Source organism: Microcaecilia unicolor, chromosome 4, assembly GCF_901765095.1.
Source record: "Microcaecilia unicolor chromosome 4, aMicUni1.1, whole genome shotgun sequence".
NCBI lineage: Eukaryota > Metazoa > Chordata > Amphibia > Gymnophiona > Siphonopidae > Microcaecilia > Microcaecilia unicolor.
The window spans coordinates 67,397,040-67,415,224 of NC_044034.1; the positions used below are offsets into that span (position 1 = coordinate 67,397,040).

An 18,185-nucleotide genomic window follows, 5' to 3' on the forward strand; every position below is an offset into this window, starting at 1 on the left:
GCCAAGTGCTCATCCACGTGACTAAATTTAGTCACAGGCAGTTACGCCAGGTAAACCTTGGTGTAAATACTAACGCCTAAATTACACGCAGACCAGGTGTATTCTATAACCATTCACATTTGTAGTAAACAAAACCACAGCAATAACAGACTGGATCACATCAGAAAACCTTGACCTGCTGATCATCAATGAAACTTGGATCCATGGTCAAAAAGACCCGATAATCCTAGACCTTTGCCCCCCCAGGATACAAAATCAAGCATTGGACCAGAAAGGAAAAGAGAGGCAGAGGCATAATCCATCTAATCCATCGATCACACTTCTCTGCCGTCACCACTGCCGAGTCCATAACTCTCCAACTTGAAATAGCATCAATCGGAATACACCACACCACCCTACATGACCAACTAAACTGTGTCCTGTTTTATAGACCTCCAGGCAACTGGAACGAATGCCAATCGCACTTTATGGACTTCATATCAAACACCTGCGTAGCCAATCCCAGTATACTAATACTGGGAGACATCAACCTTCACCTAGAAGACCCAAACTCTATCAACGCACATGAATGCAAGGAATTCCTCCACTTATGGGACCTTAAATTGCCACACATCCAAGCAACTCACATCAAAGGGCACACACTCGACCTTATCTCACACAAACTGTCCACAGACCAAAACCTAATAATATCAGATATCAAATGGACAAACACACCGTGGTCAGACCACTACAAACTAAATCTATCTCTACTATGGCGGAAAAAGAGCTCACACCGTATACATGAACATACAACACAAGAGGCCAAATAGATCCGGAAATATTCTGGCACCAAGTGTACAATAATGAATGGACAGCACAAACGGACTCTACATACTACCTATCAGACTGGGACACAAGATGCAAAAACATACTAGACAAAATAGCACCCTTACAAACAAGAACATCATATAGTCAAAATTCAATACCATGGTACAACGAAGAACTAAAAAATACTAAAAACACAATCCAGGAAGCTTGAACGAGCTTAGAAAAAACTAAAAGATGAACAATCACTCAACGCATGGAAACAAACTCAAAGAAAATACAAATATGCATCAAGACAAGCCAAAAGGTAATGGAATTTATGTGGGATGTAAAGAGCAAATCATAAAGAAACTCCAAACTGCCCAAAACACAGCAGCCAGACTCATATATGGAAAATCCAGATTCGAAAGCACAAAACCCTTACGAGAAAAACTACATTGGCTCTCTGTCGTTTCTCCTGTCGTTTCTTTCTTTACAACATCCATAAAATCCGCCCCTTTCTGAGCACTCTACCAAAACCCTCGTCCACACCCTTGTCACCTCTCGTTTAGACTACTGCAATCTGCTTCTTGCTGGCCTCCCACTTAGTCACCTCTCCCCTCTCCAATCGGTTCAAAACTCTGCTGCCCGTCTCGTCTTCCGCCAGGGTCGCTTTACTCATACTACCCCTCTCCTCAAGTCGCTTCACTGGCTCCCTATCTGTTTTCGCATCCTGTTCAAGCTTCTACTAACCTATAAATGTACTCACTCTGCTGCTCCCCAGTATCTTTCCACACTCGTCCTTCCCTACACCCCTTCCCGTGCATTCCGCTCCATGGATAAATCCTTCTTATCTGTTCCCTTCTCCACTACTGCCAACTCTAGACTTCGCGCCTTCTGTCTCGCTGCACCCTACGCCTGGAATAAACTTCCTGAGCCCCTACGTCTTGCCCCATCCTTGGCCACCTTTAAATCTAGACTGAAAGCCCACCTCTTTAACATTGCTTTTGACTCGTAACCACTTGTAACCACTCGCCTCCACCTACCCTCCTCTCCTCCTTCCTGTACATATTAATTGATTTGATTTGCTTACTTTATTTCTTGTCTATTAGATTGTAAGCTCTTTGAGCAGGGACTGTCTTCTATGTTTGTGCAGCGCTGCGTATGCCTTGTAGCGCTATAGAAATGCTAAATAGTAGTAGTAGGCTCTCAATCAAAGAACGTATTACATTCAAAATCTGCACCCTCGTCCACAAAATCATCAACTCTGAAGCCCCGGGATACATGACAGACCTCATAGACCTCTCAATCAGAAACACATCAAGATCAACACGAACATACCTAAATTTCCACTATCCAAGCTGCAAAGGACTCAAACATAAATCACTACGCATCCGGCTTCTCCTATATAAGCACACAACTATGGAACGCACTACCAAACACCGTGAAAACAACATATGACCACCTGAACTTCCGGAAACTATTAAAAACCTACTTGTTCAAAAAGGCATACCCGAACGACCCAACTTAAATGCCTGAACTCTGCAACACAACAAATCCAAAGCTCGCTTGAATATAAATGACCTCTTCTTCCTTATAATCCTAAATCTGTCTGTTACACATGAACTTTACTCTACCACAGCTTCCCTCTGTATTTGTTCATACCAATATTGGCAATCACCTCTACGGTACTATGTAAGCCACATTGAGCCTGCAAATAGGTGGGCAAATGTGGGATACAAGTGTTACAAATAAATGAATAAATAGATTTTAGAAAAGCCCTTGTCCTGCCCATTCCACACCCCTTTTCAACTATGCAACTTAGAATGTATGTGCATTACGTTATAGAATACACTTAGTTCTGCATGTAAATTCTAATTAATGCTAATTAGTGTCAATAATTGCTTGTTAGCTGGCAATTATCTGTGCTGATTGGCTTGTTAACTAATTAAGTTGAGTGCACAAATATAGAATATAATAGGATTTGCATGCGCAACTTTAGTAAAGCTATATAGAATCCGAGGGATAATGCATACATTATATGCACCGTCAGCAATCTCCCTCGATGCATGGTGCCGGGACAACGAGGGATTTGAAACCCGAGAAGCATCGATGCCAGGAGGACTGCGCCCCCTCTATCCAGGAGGTGCCTACGCATGTGTCTCCAAGCAACTGAGATCCTGCTCCTGCACCGGCCCCAGCGATTCTTCAGCCTGTGCTTCAGCCGACGCTAGTCTTTCCCGATGGCAGCCCTCAATGAGTGTATCTGGATGGCCTTATGCAGCGATATGCATTGGTATCGGGGGTGCTTGCGCTTACCATACCTCCCGCTGCGGTCCCACCTGGCCCTCAGTCCTGAAGCTGGCGCCACTTGCGGCCCCAGTATCGACAGCCACCTAAAGTATCTTCGTTTTTGGCTGGGAACACATCACTTTCAGTACCACATGTTGCCTTTTGGCCTTGCGTCAGCTCCCAGGTTCTTTACCAAGTTCTTAGCAGTAGTCGCAGCGTCGCTACACAGTCGGGGGGGGGGGGGTTCATGTGTTCCCTTATCTCGACGATTGGCTGGTGAAGAGCACCTCAGAGGACGGTGCTCAAGAGTCCATACGGATGACTATTTGGGTGCTAGAACTATTAGGGTTCGTTATCAACTACCCCAAGTCCCATCCTGTTCGACAATTGGAGTTCATAGGAGCTCTGCTCGACATGAGGATTATGCAAGCCTACCTCCCAGAGATGCATGCGGACAATCTTGTTTCCCTAGTGTCCAAGGTTTGGGCATCACAGCAGGTCACAGCTCGTCAGATGTTGAGATTGTTGGGCGACATGGCTTCCACAGTATACGTTACACCCATGGCATGCCTGCACATGAGATCTGCTCAATGGACCCTGGCTTCTCAGTGGTATCAAGCCATGGGGATTCTAGAAGATGTCATCCAGGTGTCCCCAGAGCTTGTATGCTCTCTTCAGTGGTGGACAGTTCGGTCCAATTTGACTGGGAGTTCCATTCCAAATTCCTCAGCCGCAAAAATTGCTGATGACGGATGCATCTCTCCTGGGATGAGGACCTCATAGAGATGGACTTCACACTTAAGGAGCTTGGTCCTCCCAGGAAACAAATCTCCTGGAGCTATGGACGATCTGGAATGTTGTAAAGGCTTTCAGCGATCGGCTGTCTTGTCAAACTATTCTAATTCAAACAGACAATGAGGTTGCAATGTATTACACCAACAAGCAGGGGGACACTGGATCTTGCCCTCTGTATCAGGAAGCCGTCCAGATGTGGCATTGGACTTGCCAGTACGGCATGTTTCTCCAAGCCACTTATCTGGCGGGCGTAAACAACGGCCTGGCCGACAGACTGAGCAGGATAATGCAACCGCATGAGTGGTCTCTTCATATGGGCATAGCCCACAAGATCTTCCGAGCGTGGGGCACCCCCTCAGTGGATCTTTTTGCACTCAAATCAACCATAAAGTCTCTCAGTTCTATTCCAGGCTTCATACCCACGGCAGACTGTTTTCAGGTGCCTTCCTTCTTTTTTTTTTTTTATTTGCAAGAAGTCTTTATTATCAGTGAACTAGAACAAAATTTACATAATACAAGCAACAGGCAAGCACTTCTGCATTACATATACAAGAAGTCTCATAATACTGCCTATATTGTAACAAGTAACATTATCAACTGGCTTACAAGTACATTACCAAACTTCAATAATTTTTTAGAGTTTTTTTTTCCAGAGTATAATAATTCCCCATCCAATCCCTGCCCCCTCCCACCCCTGTCTCTCTCCCAGAAGACACGGCTAGCTATGTCCATGCAGAACACTCTCTGAGCATATGGTCCATAATTACAGAGCGTCAGGAGGAATATATTGCCATACCGATTGCCAAGTACCCAACTGATGCTGCGCTCAGCAATCAATCTCTCCATCTCTCTCACATACCTCAATTTATGGAGCCATTTTGTTTTTGGGGGCACCCCCTCTCTCCGCCAATGGGAAGCCACTACCACCCTGGCAGTGCCCACCACCTGGTTTACCAATGACTGTTGGGCAGATGAGAGACCAGCAATCCTGGTTGAAAACAGGAACACCAGTGGACTCAGTGGCACCCTGCACCCCAGCCATTTCTGTAGCCGAAAATGAATCGCCCTCCAGTAAGCATTAATTTTTTTGCAGCTCCACCACACGTGACCCATTGTACCCTTTTGACCACAGCGTCGCCAACACCCATCCAACGCATCTGGAAAGATCAGATGCCTTCCTTCTATATTGGGGGACAGGCCTTCTGTATGCGTATCCTCCGATATCTCTAGTGAGAAAGACTTCGTTGAAATTCAAGCAAGTCCATGGAACCATGATTCTGATCACGCTGTACTGGCCACAACAGATATGATTCTCTCTTTTTCTGGAATTGTCCTCTGAAGAACCATGGACATTGGAGTTTTTTCCAACCCTCATCACATAGAACGAGGGTTCGCTTCTACATCCCAACCTCCAGTCTCTGGCTCTCACAGCCTGGATGTTGAGAGCCTAGAATTTGCTTCCTTGGGTCTTTCGGAGGGTGTCTCCCGAGTCTTGCTGGCTTCCAGGAAAGATTCCACTAAGAGGTGTTATTCTTTTAAATGGAGGAGGTATGCCGTCTGGTGTGACAGCAAGGCCATAGATCCCCTTTCTTGTCCTACACAGACCCTGCTTGAATACCTTCTACACTTATCAGAATCTGCCCTGCTTGAATACCTTCTATACTTACCAGAGTCTGGTCTTAAGACCAACTCCATAAGGGTTCACCTTAGTGCAATTAGTGCTTATCATCAATGTGTGGAGGGTAAGCCTATCTCTGGACAGCCTCTAGTTCGCTTCATGAGAAGTTTGCTTTTGTCAAAGCCCCCTGTCAAACCTCCACCAGTGTCATGGGATCTCAGCGTCATTCTCACTCAGCTTTTCTGTTCCAACAACAACAAAAAAAACAACTAACTACAGTGGCACATTATTTTAGATGTTTTGTTTTATGTAATAAGTTTTGTTTTTAACTATGAATGTTAAATTGTAAACCACCTAGTACTATGGATAATGCAGTATAGAAATTGTGGAAATAAATACATAAAGTAGTTATAACACAAGAAGGCTGTGAGGAGCTTGCCAGACTGGAGAAGTGGGCACCAAAATGGCAGATGAAATCTAATGTGGACAAGGGCAGAGTGATCACATAGGAAATAATCTTAGGTTCTGTTGTAGGAGTTGCCACCCAGGAAAATGATCTTAATCGTTGTACACCAGGGATGTCTAACCTTGTCCCTCGCCAGGTTGGGTTTTCATGATTTCCCCAATTAGTATGTAGGATATCTATTTGCATACAATGGAGGCAGTGCATGCAAATGGATCTCATGTATATTCATTGGGGAAATCCTAAAAACCTGACTGGACTGCGGTCCTCAAGGACCGAGGTGGACAACCCTGTTGTAGACAATACTTTCAGTCCTCAGTGTGTGATAGCAGTAAAAAAAGCAAATAGAATGTTAGGAATTATTCAGAGAGCAATGGTTAATAAAACAAATAAATATTATAACCCCTGTTAGAGCCATAGTGTGACTGCAACTTAAATTCTGTGTACAAAATTAGAATTATTACAAAGAACAGTGACAAAATGAAAAAGCAGGATGGGATAGATCTCTTATGGAGAAAGAATGACCAGATTAGGGTTCTTCAACATGGGGGCCGTTTTACTAAAGCTTTGCACAAGCTTGGTGTTCTCTAATGGACATTAGTGTGCACTAAGTGTTAAGAAGCCCGTTATGTGCCTTAGCATTTGACGTGCACTAATTCTGTTAGCGCACACTTAGCTTTAGTAAAAGGGCTCTTTGGAGAATTAAACGACTGATAGGGAATATGATAGAAGATAAAATCATGAGCAGGGTAGAAGAGGTAAACAGGGCTTCTAATTCTATCAGGACTATGCTGCCCTGAAAAGCCGGAACACAGTAACTCAAATGTTTGTCAAAACTAAGCTAACTAACCAGATGGCCTATAGTTATCTTAGTATAGAAACCATTTAACATTTAGATGCATTTTCAAGCCATAGCAAAAGTCCAAAACATAGTATCTCTTGGTAAATGGGAGATATGTAAAGCCAGAACCACAGTACTGTCTTAGTTTTGGTCAAGAATTCCATCCTAGGGATTTATTCAAAGAAATGGTTTTTGGACTTTCTCATATTTACATTGTCAACAGTTATTGTGTTTTGGCTTTTCAGGGTGGTATGGTACACAGCATAAACTAACAGGTGCCAGTTTTAGAACAAATTGAAGAAATATTTTTTTTCACTCTACAATCAATCAAGCTTTGAAATGCATGAATAAATCCAAGGAGGATATGAACGCTATTTCTCAGCTTCCCTATCTTCAACCAGCTTGAGGTGTGAATGGACCATTCTGGGCATTGTACTGCAGACCTTCTACATGGCAGTACACTGGGCCATCTCAAAATGTTGCTGGACTTGGGAAAGTTGGCTGACACAGGGTATTCAGCATCGGTAGCAGACACTGACCAACTTTTTTGCTGGCCTAACTTTATGCAATTTGTTATCTGGGTAGTGGCCTGAATATCGCCTCTAGGATAACCTCTGGTTCTATTCACAGACCACGGCACTATCCAGATAATGCTAAGGCGGTCAGAGGGAATATTCAACAACAATAACTGGTTAGTGCCGCTGAAAATTCTGCTTGCCAGCACTTATCCAGTTATCAGCGCCTGTTAACCGTGTAAACGCCTTTGAATATCGCCTGGTGGATTTTTATGTCTCAGTAGGTTATCAATAGAAATCAAACAAAATAAAACATGAAAAAGAAAATAAGATGATACCTTTTTTATTGGACATAACTTAATACATTTCTTGATTAGCTTTCGAAGGTTGCCCTTCTTCCTCAGATCGGAAATAAGCAAATGAGGTAGCAGATAGTATATATGAGAGAAACATCAAAGCATTACTTTGACTGTCTGACAGAGTGGGAGGGTGGGGGTATGCATGGTGACATCAAAGCATTTCATTGATATTCTAACAGGATGGGTGTTGGTAGGTGAGAGGAGGGTAATAAACAGATAAATAAACAGAGAATAACAGCTTTATGTTTTATGAGTTAGAAAACCCAGATCCTTATTAAGTCCTGTTTGTTGGGTGTCAAAATATTCAATCTTTCTTATTTCAAAGGTCTTACGTTCCTGTATTGTTTTAAAATTACCTTTCAGTATTCTTACTGTGAAATCCCTTTGTGCTCTTCTTTTTTGTTTGGTCTTTTTGTACTTGGTTCCCTCTCTTTGTTACACTCATTAGAAATCATTGTCATCTATACAGCTTGTATATTATATCCAGCTTGCTAAACACTTGGGGTAACCAGCTCCAACTATTAAGGCCACACACAAATTTGATTTTAAGCATAACCAAAGGGCACAATTAATTATTGCACCAAAATATCTGGTAAACTAGATCTGTTGGCAACATTTGAGAAATGGAGATACCTTTCCTTATTGTATGCATGTCTGCTATTCTGCTTTCATGTACAGAATGTCTAAGTTTTTAATTCTAGAGCTCCTAATTGTGTGTTTTAACTAACTACTTATAGGTGCCATGAAAGTAAATCTTGTGAAGATCCCATCTACCGCCTCTAGCCCTCGGGACACTGCTCTGGCTGCTGTAATATGCAGTGCATTAGCTACTGTGCTCTTGGCCTTGCTTATCCTTTGTGTTATCTACTGCAAGAGACAGTTCATGGAAAAAAAGCCTAGCTGTAAGTATCCAGCTAAAACTCTGACTTAAAACGTATACCGCCAGTACTTACTTGGAACGGTTGTGCTAAATCTTAGAATGCATGAGCTCTACCAATATTTATTATCTTTTGAGGAACTATGAACACTGATGGCAGGACACAAATAGTAAGTGTTATTTTAGCAATCCTTTGTAGAGAATTTTTGATGCTAAAATTTATCATTTTGTGTAATTTGCTAAATTTGCTGTAGTTCAGACATAACTGTATTGATTTGAAATTTCAGTACCCAAATGTGTACCCACAACTTGTTCCAGGATTCTCTGCCTCCTCAGAACATATTTTCTCCTCAGAAATTTAATAATAGATATTACATTGACCTGTTTAATTGGGGCCCCTCATCTAAGGTACAGTTCTCTTTAATCTTGAATCTGCTCCTCCTTCCTGCTCTAAAGCTTTTTGTTAAACATAGGTTGGTTTCATTGTTTTCTTTTCCTTCCCCCTAGTCACTTCCTGCTTATAACATAACCCAGCCCTATATCAGGTAGAGCTGTTAGAGTTCAGGTAGAACAAGGTTAGAGTTCAGCCCGCCCTCCCCCCCCCCCCCCCCCCACACACATACACATTACAGGACAGCCTCCAGTGCCCTCTGTAGTAAGACCTTTTCTCCTACTGCTTAACATTATCTATCTTTTGGGCTGAAGGCAAATATTGCTCTCTCGATCTACCAATCTTTGCTGTGTGAAACAATAAGCTTGCTTGTGCTAGTGAAAATGAATGTTTCCTATTTTCAAGTTTACAAATTGAGGTAAATTCTATGGAAAGCATAGCTCACCTGCTTCATAGTGAGGAACATAAGCATTAAATATTAGCCATTCCTATGGGATATGTTCGCCCTGCAAATATTTTTGTCATTTTAAACAAATGAAAACAAAGCTGGCTATTCCAAATTCATACAAAATTTGTCAAAAACACTAATGATATATGGGTCAATATTCAAAGGGACATATATGTTTAGTAGCCACTGTTAAACTTCTGAGTCCTGCAATTTTTTACCAGAGGTCTACAAAATCCTAAGAAGTGTAGAACAGGTAGTGAATTGATTTTTCACTCTTTCAAAAAGTACAAAGACTAGGGGACATTCAATGAAATTACATGGAAATACTTTTAAAACAAATAGGAGGAAATATTTTTTCACTCAGCGAATAATTAAGCTCTGGAACTTGTTGCCAGAGGATGTAGTATCAGCGGTTATTGTATCTGGGTTTAAAAAAGGTTTGGACAAATTCCAGGAGGAAAAGTGTATAGTCTGCTATTGAGATATGGAGGAAGCTTCTGCTTGCCCTGGGACTGGTAGCATGGAATGTTGATACTAATTGGGTTTCTGCCAGGTACTGGTGGATTGGCCACTGTTGGAAGCAGGATACTGGGCTAGATGGACCATTGGCCTGACCCTGCAGTCTGTACCCTGATCGTAACTGAGTAGATATGGATGGGCTGGAGTGTAAATTTTAAGGAACTTCGACGTTAGCTTCAGAATGTTTAGTACAAGAACAGTGCTGGGCAGACTTCTACGGTCTGTTCCCTGAGAAGGGCAAGGACAAATAACTTTGGTATACATATAAAGTATTGTATACCATGTAAAATTAGTTTATCTTATTTGGCATACTGGATGGACCGTACAGGTCTTTTTACCTGCCGTCATTTACTTTGTTACTATATGTTACTATTCTTATGTTCTTATATGAATAGTGCTATCAAAATTTCCTCTAAATGCTCTGACACGATTTGGAGAGAGAGCATTCTGCATAGCTATACATACACTATAGTGATATAGTGATGTATTCAGCCACTATCCAGATAGCTGTGTGGTTTGGGTTAGGTCAGAAAAAGACTGTACTAAATTCAACCTCTGTTATACATTTAGCTGCTGGATATTGCTGCTATACATATAGCTGCCAGCAGCAGGCGCTCTCCACAAATAATCAGCACTACCGCCTATTTGTATAGCCATGCTGAATATATGTATTTTTATAAATGATGCGGGTGGTGTTTAAAAATACACAATCATCAGCAGATTTAAATATTGGCCCAATATACATTTTTAAATTAAACACACAGCAAATTTGATATAAGATGTACACAAAGAACACACACTGGTCATTTCTGAAAAATACATTAGTCATTAGACTTATAGAGTTCTGTACTCTAAATTAATTTCCTGTGAATGACCATGCACATGTTACTCCTGGGAAAATTTGATAGAATAACCATTGATAATTCTATGCAAGTATTTAAAATTCCGCAACATTTTGCATGTTCTATTAAATTAATACTCTTAAGTGTCAAATTTCTCCAATATGCTAAATTTCTATGTTTTGTAGCATTCCCTCAAGAGTTCTGGTTTTTAGTAATTTTGCTGTTGCAGTTCAGAGAGCCAGAAAAGAACAAGATGTATGCAATACTGACTTCTTACAGTTGCTAATACTGGCAGTAATACAGCCACTCCTATACATATCAGCATTTGAAAGAAGTCAGTGCTGCTTGCAGTTCCTTATGAGCTCCCCCAATGCCAAATAAAAATTCCTGAAATCCAGAAGTCCTAGCTAGAAGGCAGATGACTGTCCACTGTACACTTCTCCGCCATTCCCCAGCTCATGCCTCCAACACACACTTCCTAATTTTGTCCCTCTCTCCCCAATAAATACTCTTCCTTCCTCCCCCAGCTGATCTCCCCCAACACCCTCACCTCTAACTCTTTTCTCCCCTAACGTTTTGCTTCTCCCATCTCTCAGCCACTATCAGGTGTTTCTCTTGTCTCTCTCTTGTTCTTATTGATCTATAACAGTTGCCATCCTCTGCATAATCTTTCAGATTATGAGCTGCATGGTGCCTGAAATCCTGTGCTATTCTCAAAGTTTTACAAGAAAAGGAGAGTGAAGGAATAGTCTGGTGGTTAGCACAGCAGACTGAGCACCACAGAAACCAGAATTCAAATCCCACTGATCCCTACATTGTATTGCCTTATGTACAGATTTAGAAGGCAAACCTCCAGGGAAATACCTACTGTACCTGAATGTAAAAAAAAAAAAGAAAAAAAGCAACACAATATGTTAGGCACCACACAGCCCATAATCTGAGAGTCATACTGTGCAGGAAGACAAGAACAGTAGTCTGGGTGGTTCCGTTCTTCCTGGATTCAGCTCTTCATAAATTCTGTGAAGAAAATGATAGTTCTGTACCTGGAGAGAATTCTCTATTGTGCATTTGTGCAGATTTCCTCCAGGAATAACCTGCACCTAGGCATAAGAGGAAGTAGCATGGGCCCCATTTTATTAGTAGACCCCAAACTTTAATCTGAAAATGTATGGATACTAGCTTTCATTACCCACAATATCTGATTCAGTCCAGGTCTAGTATATACTAGAGCTAGCTTCTGGTCACTTGAGCCACATGTCACTGTAAGTTCCTCTTTAAAGTTGCAATGTACAGTTTCAAGTGATTACATGCATTTCTATGCAATAAGATCCTAGTTTGCTTAACTGTGTACCCACACTGTTGAAAATGAAACCCTGTGAGAACTTGAGTGTACAGTGTTAATTTGGTAGGGGCATTGTTAAATTTTTATGAATAGGAAGAGTTGACTAATCTGTCTTTTATAACCTTGAATTTTATCTAAAGGGTCATTGAGATCACAGGATATTCAATACAATGGTTCTGAATTGTCATGCTTTGACAGACCATGGATTAATGAATGTGCTCACAGAACATGCTGTCAGTGCCAGCAAAACCCAGCACAGACTTGTGGTAAGTTAGGCCTTCTCAAGGGCATAACATGGGAACATAAATAATGCTGATTGTATATCCAACAGCTGAATTGCTATACTTAATTAAAGGTGTTAACTTCAGATTATTAATATTTTCCTGATGTTTGGGGCTGAGTGTGTTAGAAAATAGACACACTATTAAAGGTTCAATTCACCAGAATTGGTCTTCAGAGTGAATAACAGGAGAACTATATTGGTTATCGCTTGATGTAAAAGCAGGTATTAAGGTCAAAATAAATATAGTTACCCAACTAAAAAAAAAAAAAAAAATTGAGTAAAAGTGGAAAACAAACGATGACATACTAATACTCTCAGCTCCACTTATTCCCTAGGATAAACTCACCATACATATGCAGTATTCTGACAGCCTTCCAAGCTAAATATATTTATTGGTGATGGCAGTCAGCCCCATTTGTTTCAGTCAGGGGCTTAGCTACGTCGACCCCCCCCTTCCCGCCGCCGCTAACCCTCCCCCGCTGCCGCCATTGGGTACCTGTGCTGGGGGGGGGGGGTCCCCAACCCCCAGCAGCCGGTCCTCTTCAGCTGGTCTCCAGGTCAGCACGTTGCTGCAGCTGATGTGGAAGCCTAGGATTCTCTTTCTGTGTGAGTCGTCCTGATGTCCTGCATATTCTGTAACGTGATACACGTAAATTCTAAATCACATCGTTGAAAAGGGGGTGTGGAATGAGTGGGCCATATGCACGTTGTTATAAAATACACCTGGTCCGTGCCTAATTTAGGTGCCAGCATTTACACCAAGTTTTACTTGGCGCAACTGCTGCGATTAAATTTAGTTGTGCAGATGGACACGCATTGTATTCTATAATACGTGTGGAAATTTAGACATATTCTATAATCTGTGTGGAAATTTAGGTGTATTATATAAAGTACACCTAAATTTAGGCGTACTTTATAGAATACACCTAGGTGTATTTCTTTCAGTGCTGATTTTTTAGGCATGATATATAGAATCTAGGCCTGGATACACACTGTCACAATACATTTTTATCACACAGTGCTGATATATAATAATCACAGTGCCCGGTAGACCTGCCACATACATTACTATCTTATTTAAAAAGAGGAAAGCACTTGGACTTTTGAATTTTTTCCACTCTTAGCTGTCACAAGAACATTAATCTATTGACTTTAGCATGACTTATTATGCTCTATTAAATGGGGCAAAAACATACACCATTCACAGTATGTAGGTAGAAAAATTATGAATTGTTTATTAAGCATTACAAATTTAGAGGAAGAGGGTTTGTGCTGGTTCCAGTGGTACTGCATAAAGGAGTCATGTTACTCCTGCCGTCTCTTCTGTTTATCAGTGCACAGGGCCACTCCGGTTTTGTTCGTTCTCTGTTTCCTGCCTTTAGAGAAGCAAAATGTGAAATGGGTAAACATTTAAATAAAATGAATAGTTCTGATATCCTATGGAGGCCATCTAATACAGGCTGTATTAAAATCACAAGCTATAAGACAGACAGCTGAAGTGCATACAGTTAATCTCCAAGACAGTTTAGTTAAAAAAAAACCACAATAGGCTCCAAATAGGCACATTCTTGGAGCCTAAAAATAGGCTGCCCTTTATAACTTTGAAAAGGTAGACCACATTAATTGTAAACTACTTTTAAAGTTGTACTAATGGGTGGTATATCAAATCCTAATAAACATGAAACCTAATTGTCCCAGACCAATTTGTGTTCTCTAACTAAAGTGGTTTTCATCTGAATGAAGATAGCTCTTGCAGTTAACAGTTCAGTACATTACCACAAGGGCAGCACACCTTTAACATGACTGCTAAAGATGGGTGGAGTAGAAGATTAGCCTAGTGAATAGAGCAGTGAACTGAAAACCAAGAAGCCACATATCTTTTCTTCTATTGATGCTCTTAGTGAACCTGGGCAATTCATTTCACCCTCCATTGCCTCAGGTGCAAACTTGAAGGTTTATTTGTTAACCTACAGTAAAGTAGCATGTCTATTTGCTATTTAGCAAAGGAAAATTTTTGTGGGATCCACTAACCTATGGTTCCTCAGTACTGCAGTCTAGTGAATCCTGTGATTATTTTATTTGTATTACTGTAGCCAGGAACATTGTGCATGCCCAGTCACAATGCTGTATTTCTTTCTGGCCAAGAGAGAAATTAAAATACCCTCTTACACCAAAATCAGTGATAGGGTAATGAAGACGGTCATATCTCCCTCTCCTCGTACAAGGTAAGGAAATGTGTAATCCCCTACCCGTTTGTTCAAAAAATTACAGGGACTCTTCCAGCATTCATTACCCACTGCCCTTGGTACCCACTGGCTATCTTTGGTGGCGGGGAATGGGGGGGAGTTCTAGTGAGTCAGGAACAATTTCTGGTTGCTTCTTCAACAGCTCTTTTTCTAAAATGGTGCTGCCTGAGCCCACAGTGGTAGTCTTGTGGTACTATTGCTAGGCTTGACATCTAATGGGTAGTACTGCGAGATTACTGCTAGGGGTTCAGACATCACTGTTTTTGAGAATAGAGCCACTGGAGCAGGAGCAACCAGGAATGGCTTTTCCCCAGCTAGGCCTCCAGGCATAGTCCTTGGGTAGTGAGGGAGGGGGAGGATTGAGGACCACCAAAGGGGTGAGGCTTGAAGAGTTTGGATTATTAATTTACACTTTACCTCACATTGGAGCCTGGGGAAGGGGAGATATGCTTTGGACTGGGGAGGGGTATATTCAATGCAATAAGCCAGCCTCTTTAAATTCCTCCTTGGGAGCATCGGGCTACACATTAATGTCCACATGCTCCCAGGGGAAAGTTAACACCATCTCCAGAGATGTTAGCATTCCACTAATCATACAAGCTATGGTAGACATTTTATATAATAATGAACTGCTTTGCATACATTTACATGTGAAAGCAGTTCATTAATTTTTAATGTGTTAGGCAGGAATTGCTTGCATTAAGTGGCATTATTGGCAAATAATGCTTGTCATTGCCAGTTTGTGTTAATTGGCTAATATCCATGTGGTGTTTCCCATAACGTAGCTCAGTAAATAGGCCCCTTTAAGTGTAAGCAGTAGCATAGCTACAAGGGGGAAAGAGCCCACTCATTTTGGGCTTGGGCCCATCCAGCAGCAGTGTACCCCTTGCTGTGGCTGGCAGGGATTTCCAAGCCCTGACAGCTGAAGCCCCACACCTCTCTGTCTCCTTTCCCCTCCTCTGTTCTCTGATGATCCAGCATCTCTCCCTCTCTCTCTCCACCACCCTACCCCCTCCCCTGTGTACCTTTTAAAACTTCTTGTCATTTCCAGAGGTCACTGACAACCAGAACTGTCCCTCTTATGCAGTCCTGCCTATGCGGAAGCGGGAGGTTGCATCGGGGGAAGGGCTGTGGGGCCAGCCCAAGCAGCATGTGTGAATCACTTTTGACTGCTAGCACCCTCCAAAAGTGAAGAGAAACTTTAAAAATTACATGGGGGGGGGGGGGGTTTGAGAGATGGGGAGAGATGACAGTTCGTGTGTGGGGTGAGGCATAGAATAGAGACTGAGATATGCTAGACTGAGGAGGGGGGGAGAGAGAAAATTTCAGGTCCACCTAAAATTGGCCATTTGGCTGCACCACTGATTGTAAGCTTCTGGGAACAGGGAAGTATTTTAGTAAAAATATATTCAAAACATAATTAGATCCTAATCTGAACCCTAATGAGAAAGAAAGATAACTGTATTGAATAAAAAAAACTTGGAAAAAAGGATACATTGACATTATTATTCAGCAATAAATATCCTGGTGAGAAAAACTATGTGAATCTTTCATTCAGTACCTAGTGGCACCTTCTTAAGGAGCAATAACTTCTACTAAATGTTTCCTGTAATTTGTTGATCAGTTTATTACATTGACCTTGGAGTTTGTAGGCCCATTCCTCCAAACGTAGCTAGTTTCAGTCTGTGATATTTGAACAGCTCTCTTCAGGTCTAACCACAACATTTCAGTAGGGTGTAAACTGAGACTTCGATCAATTCAAAATAAATCTTCTCTTCAGCCAATCTGTAATATATTTACTGAGATGTTTTGACTTCTTTTTTTGCTGCATGACTCACTTTAAGCTCAGCTTCAACTCACAGAGAGATAGTCTGACTTTCTTGTCTAGAATTTTGTGATATAAAGCAAAATTCATGATTCCATCAATGATGGCAAGCGATTCACGTCCTAATGCAGCAAAGCAGCCCCACTCCATAATGTCTCCTCCACCATCCTTTACAGTTGTGATGAGGTCCAGTAATGTTCTTTTTAGAGTAGTGGTTTCTTCCAGTTGACACTTGAACCCTTACATCAGCTGTAGCGAGAGAAGCCTGTAGATTTTTAGATGTTATTCTGGGGTTCATTGTGACTTTGTGAATGATTTTCCAGTTTGCTCTTGATGATATTGGCAGAAAAACTGCACCTGAGTGTCACTGTAGTCATCTTTTTTCTATTTGTATGTCTTGTCTTGACAGTGGAAGGGTGGGTGGAGCCCCAAATATTTCTGAAAGGTCTGTTTACTGTGTCCAGACAGATGATCATCAACTACTCTTTTACAGGGTCTCTGAAATTTTTTGGATCTTGGCATGATGAGTTGGCATGAACATTTATGGTGAAGAGTGTATAGGACAGGATGTCCAAACTCAATAGTGCAGATTTACTCTGTAGGTTAGCTTAATTGTTCCTCAGATTTTTTTTAAGGGAACTAGGGATTCACCTACAATTTCACACACTGATTTTGAAATAGTCTTATTGTTTACACTTTATACATTATTGTCTTTCATTAACATGGGCTTGCTTAATTTACATTATATTCTTTTTATTACATAAGGAAAAACTGGTTTAAATTAAGCAAAGGTTTCATTATTATACATGGAGTTAGTTCTCAAACCTTTTCTTAGCACTCTAGCTACTGTACTTGAATGTTACTTGCCTTGAACTACTACTGAGAAGATGGGTGCTAAAATCCAAATAAGTTAACCCATTAATTCCAGATACAGAGAGATGTTAGGCCCAGTGGAACTTCATGTTCTGTAGGTGCCAAAATTTACAGTTCTGGATCTTTTTCTCATTTCCTTCAGGACAGCTCACAGAGAGAAGGAGTACATCCAGAGCAAAATACAAATGGTTAATTTAGATGAGTGAAAATGTTTTTCATCCTTCTTAAAGCATTGTTTCTCTTTTAGGCCCAGTTCATTTAATTCCATCACTATGTTATGATGAGACCTGTAGCCTGGAGAATACCAGGGCTAGCTGCAGTTTTCCTTCCCACAGCACACTTCATGAAAGGTAACTTAATCTCATTTGCATGCTTATCAAATTTCATTGTCATTTTTTTATTACATTTAAATAAAGTTTCAAAATTATACAATTTTTCAAGTGAAATTACTTCAGTTTGCATTTGAAAGACAAGCATAATCAAATTTCATGTTTATATGATTTATTGTGAATAAGCACAAGAAGATTTCCCTTATAAGTCAATTTATACTATAAAAAAGCTCTGAAAGAAAGGCTTTTCTATTAGTCTTAATGGTGCTGCCCCCACAGTTTTATTTTAAATAGATTGATATCATCAGATTTATTAGTTATTTATTTCTTACATTTGTATCCCACAAATGCTAGCATGGCTTTGTAAAAGAAACCCAATCAGGCTTATTTTCGAAAGAGAAGGGCCCCCATCTTTCGACACAAATCGGGAGATGGGCGTCCTTCTCTCAGGGTCGCCCCAATCGGCATAATCGAAAGCTGATTTTGGGGTCCCCAACTGCTTCCCATCGCAGGGACGACCAAAGTTCCCTGGGGCATGTTGGAG

General features: G+C 41.1%; 1 protein-coding gene across 1 annotated transcript in view; it reads left to right on the top strand.

Annotated features, from left to right (window-relative positions):
* The window catches only part of TNFRSF19 (TNF receptor superfamily member 19), a 98,748-nt gene that overhangs the window by 65,972 nt on the left and 14,591 nt on the right, over window positions 1-18,185 (top strand). Inside the window, exons 6-8 of the mRNA XM_030200311.1 lie at window positions 8,404-8,568; window positions 12,226-12,351; window positions 17,560-17,662. Of these exons, the coding sequence (XP_030056171.1) occupies window positions 8,404-8,568; window positions 12,226-12,351; window positions 17,560-17,662 (394 nt within the window). The remainder of the gene's footprint in view (window positions 1-8,403; window positions 8,569-12,225; window positions 12,352-17,559; window positions 17,663-18,185) is intronic.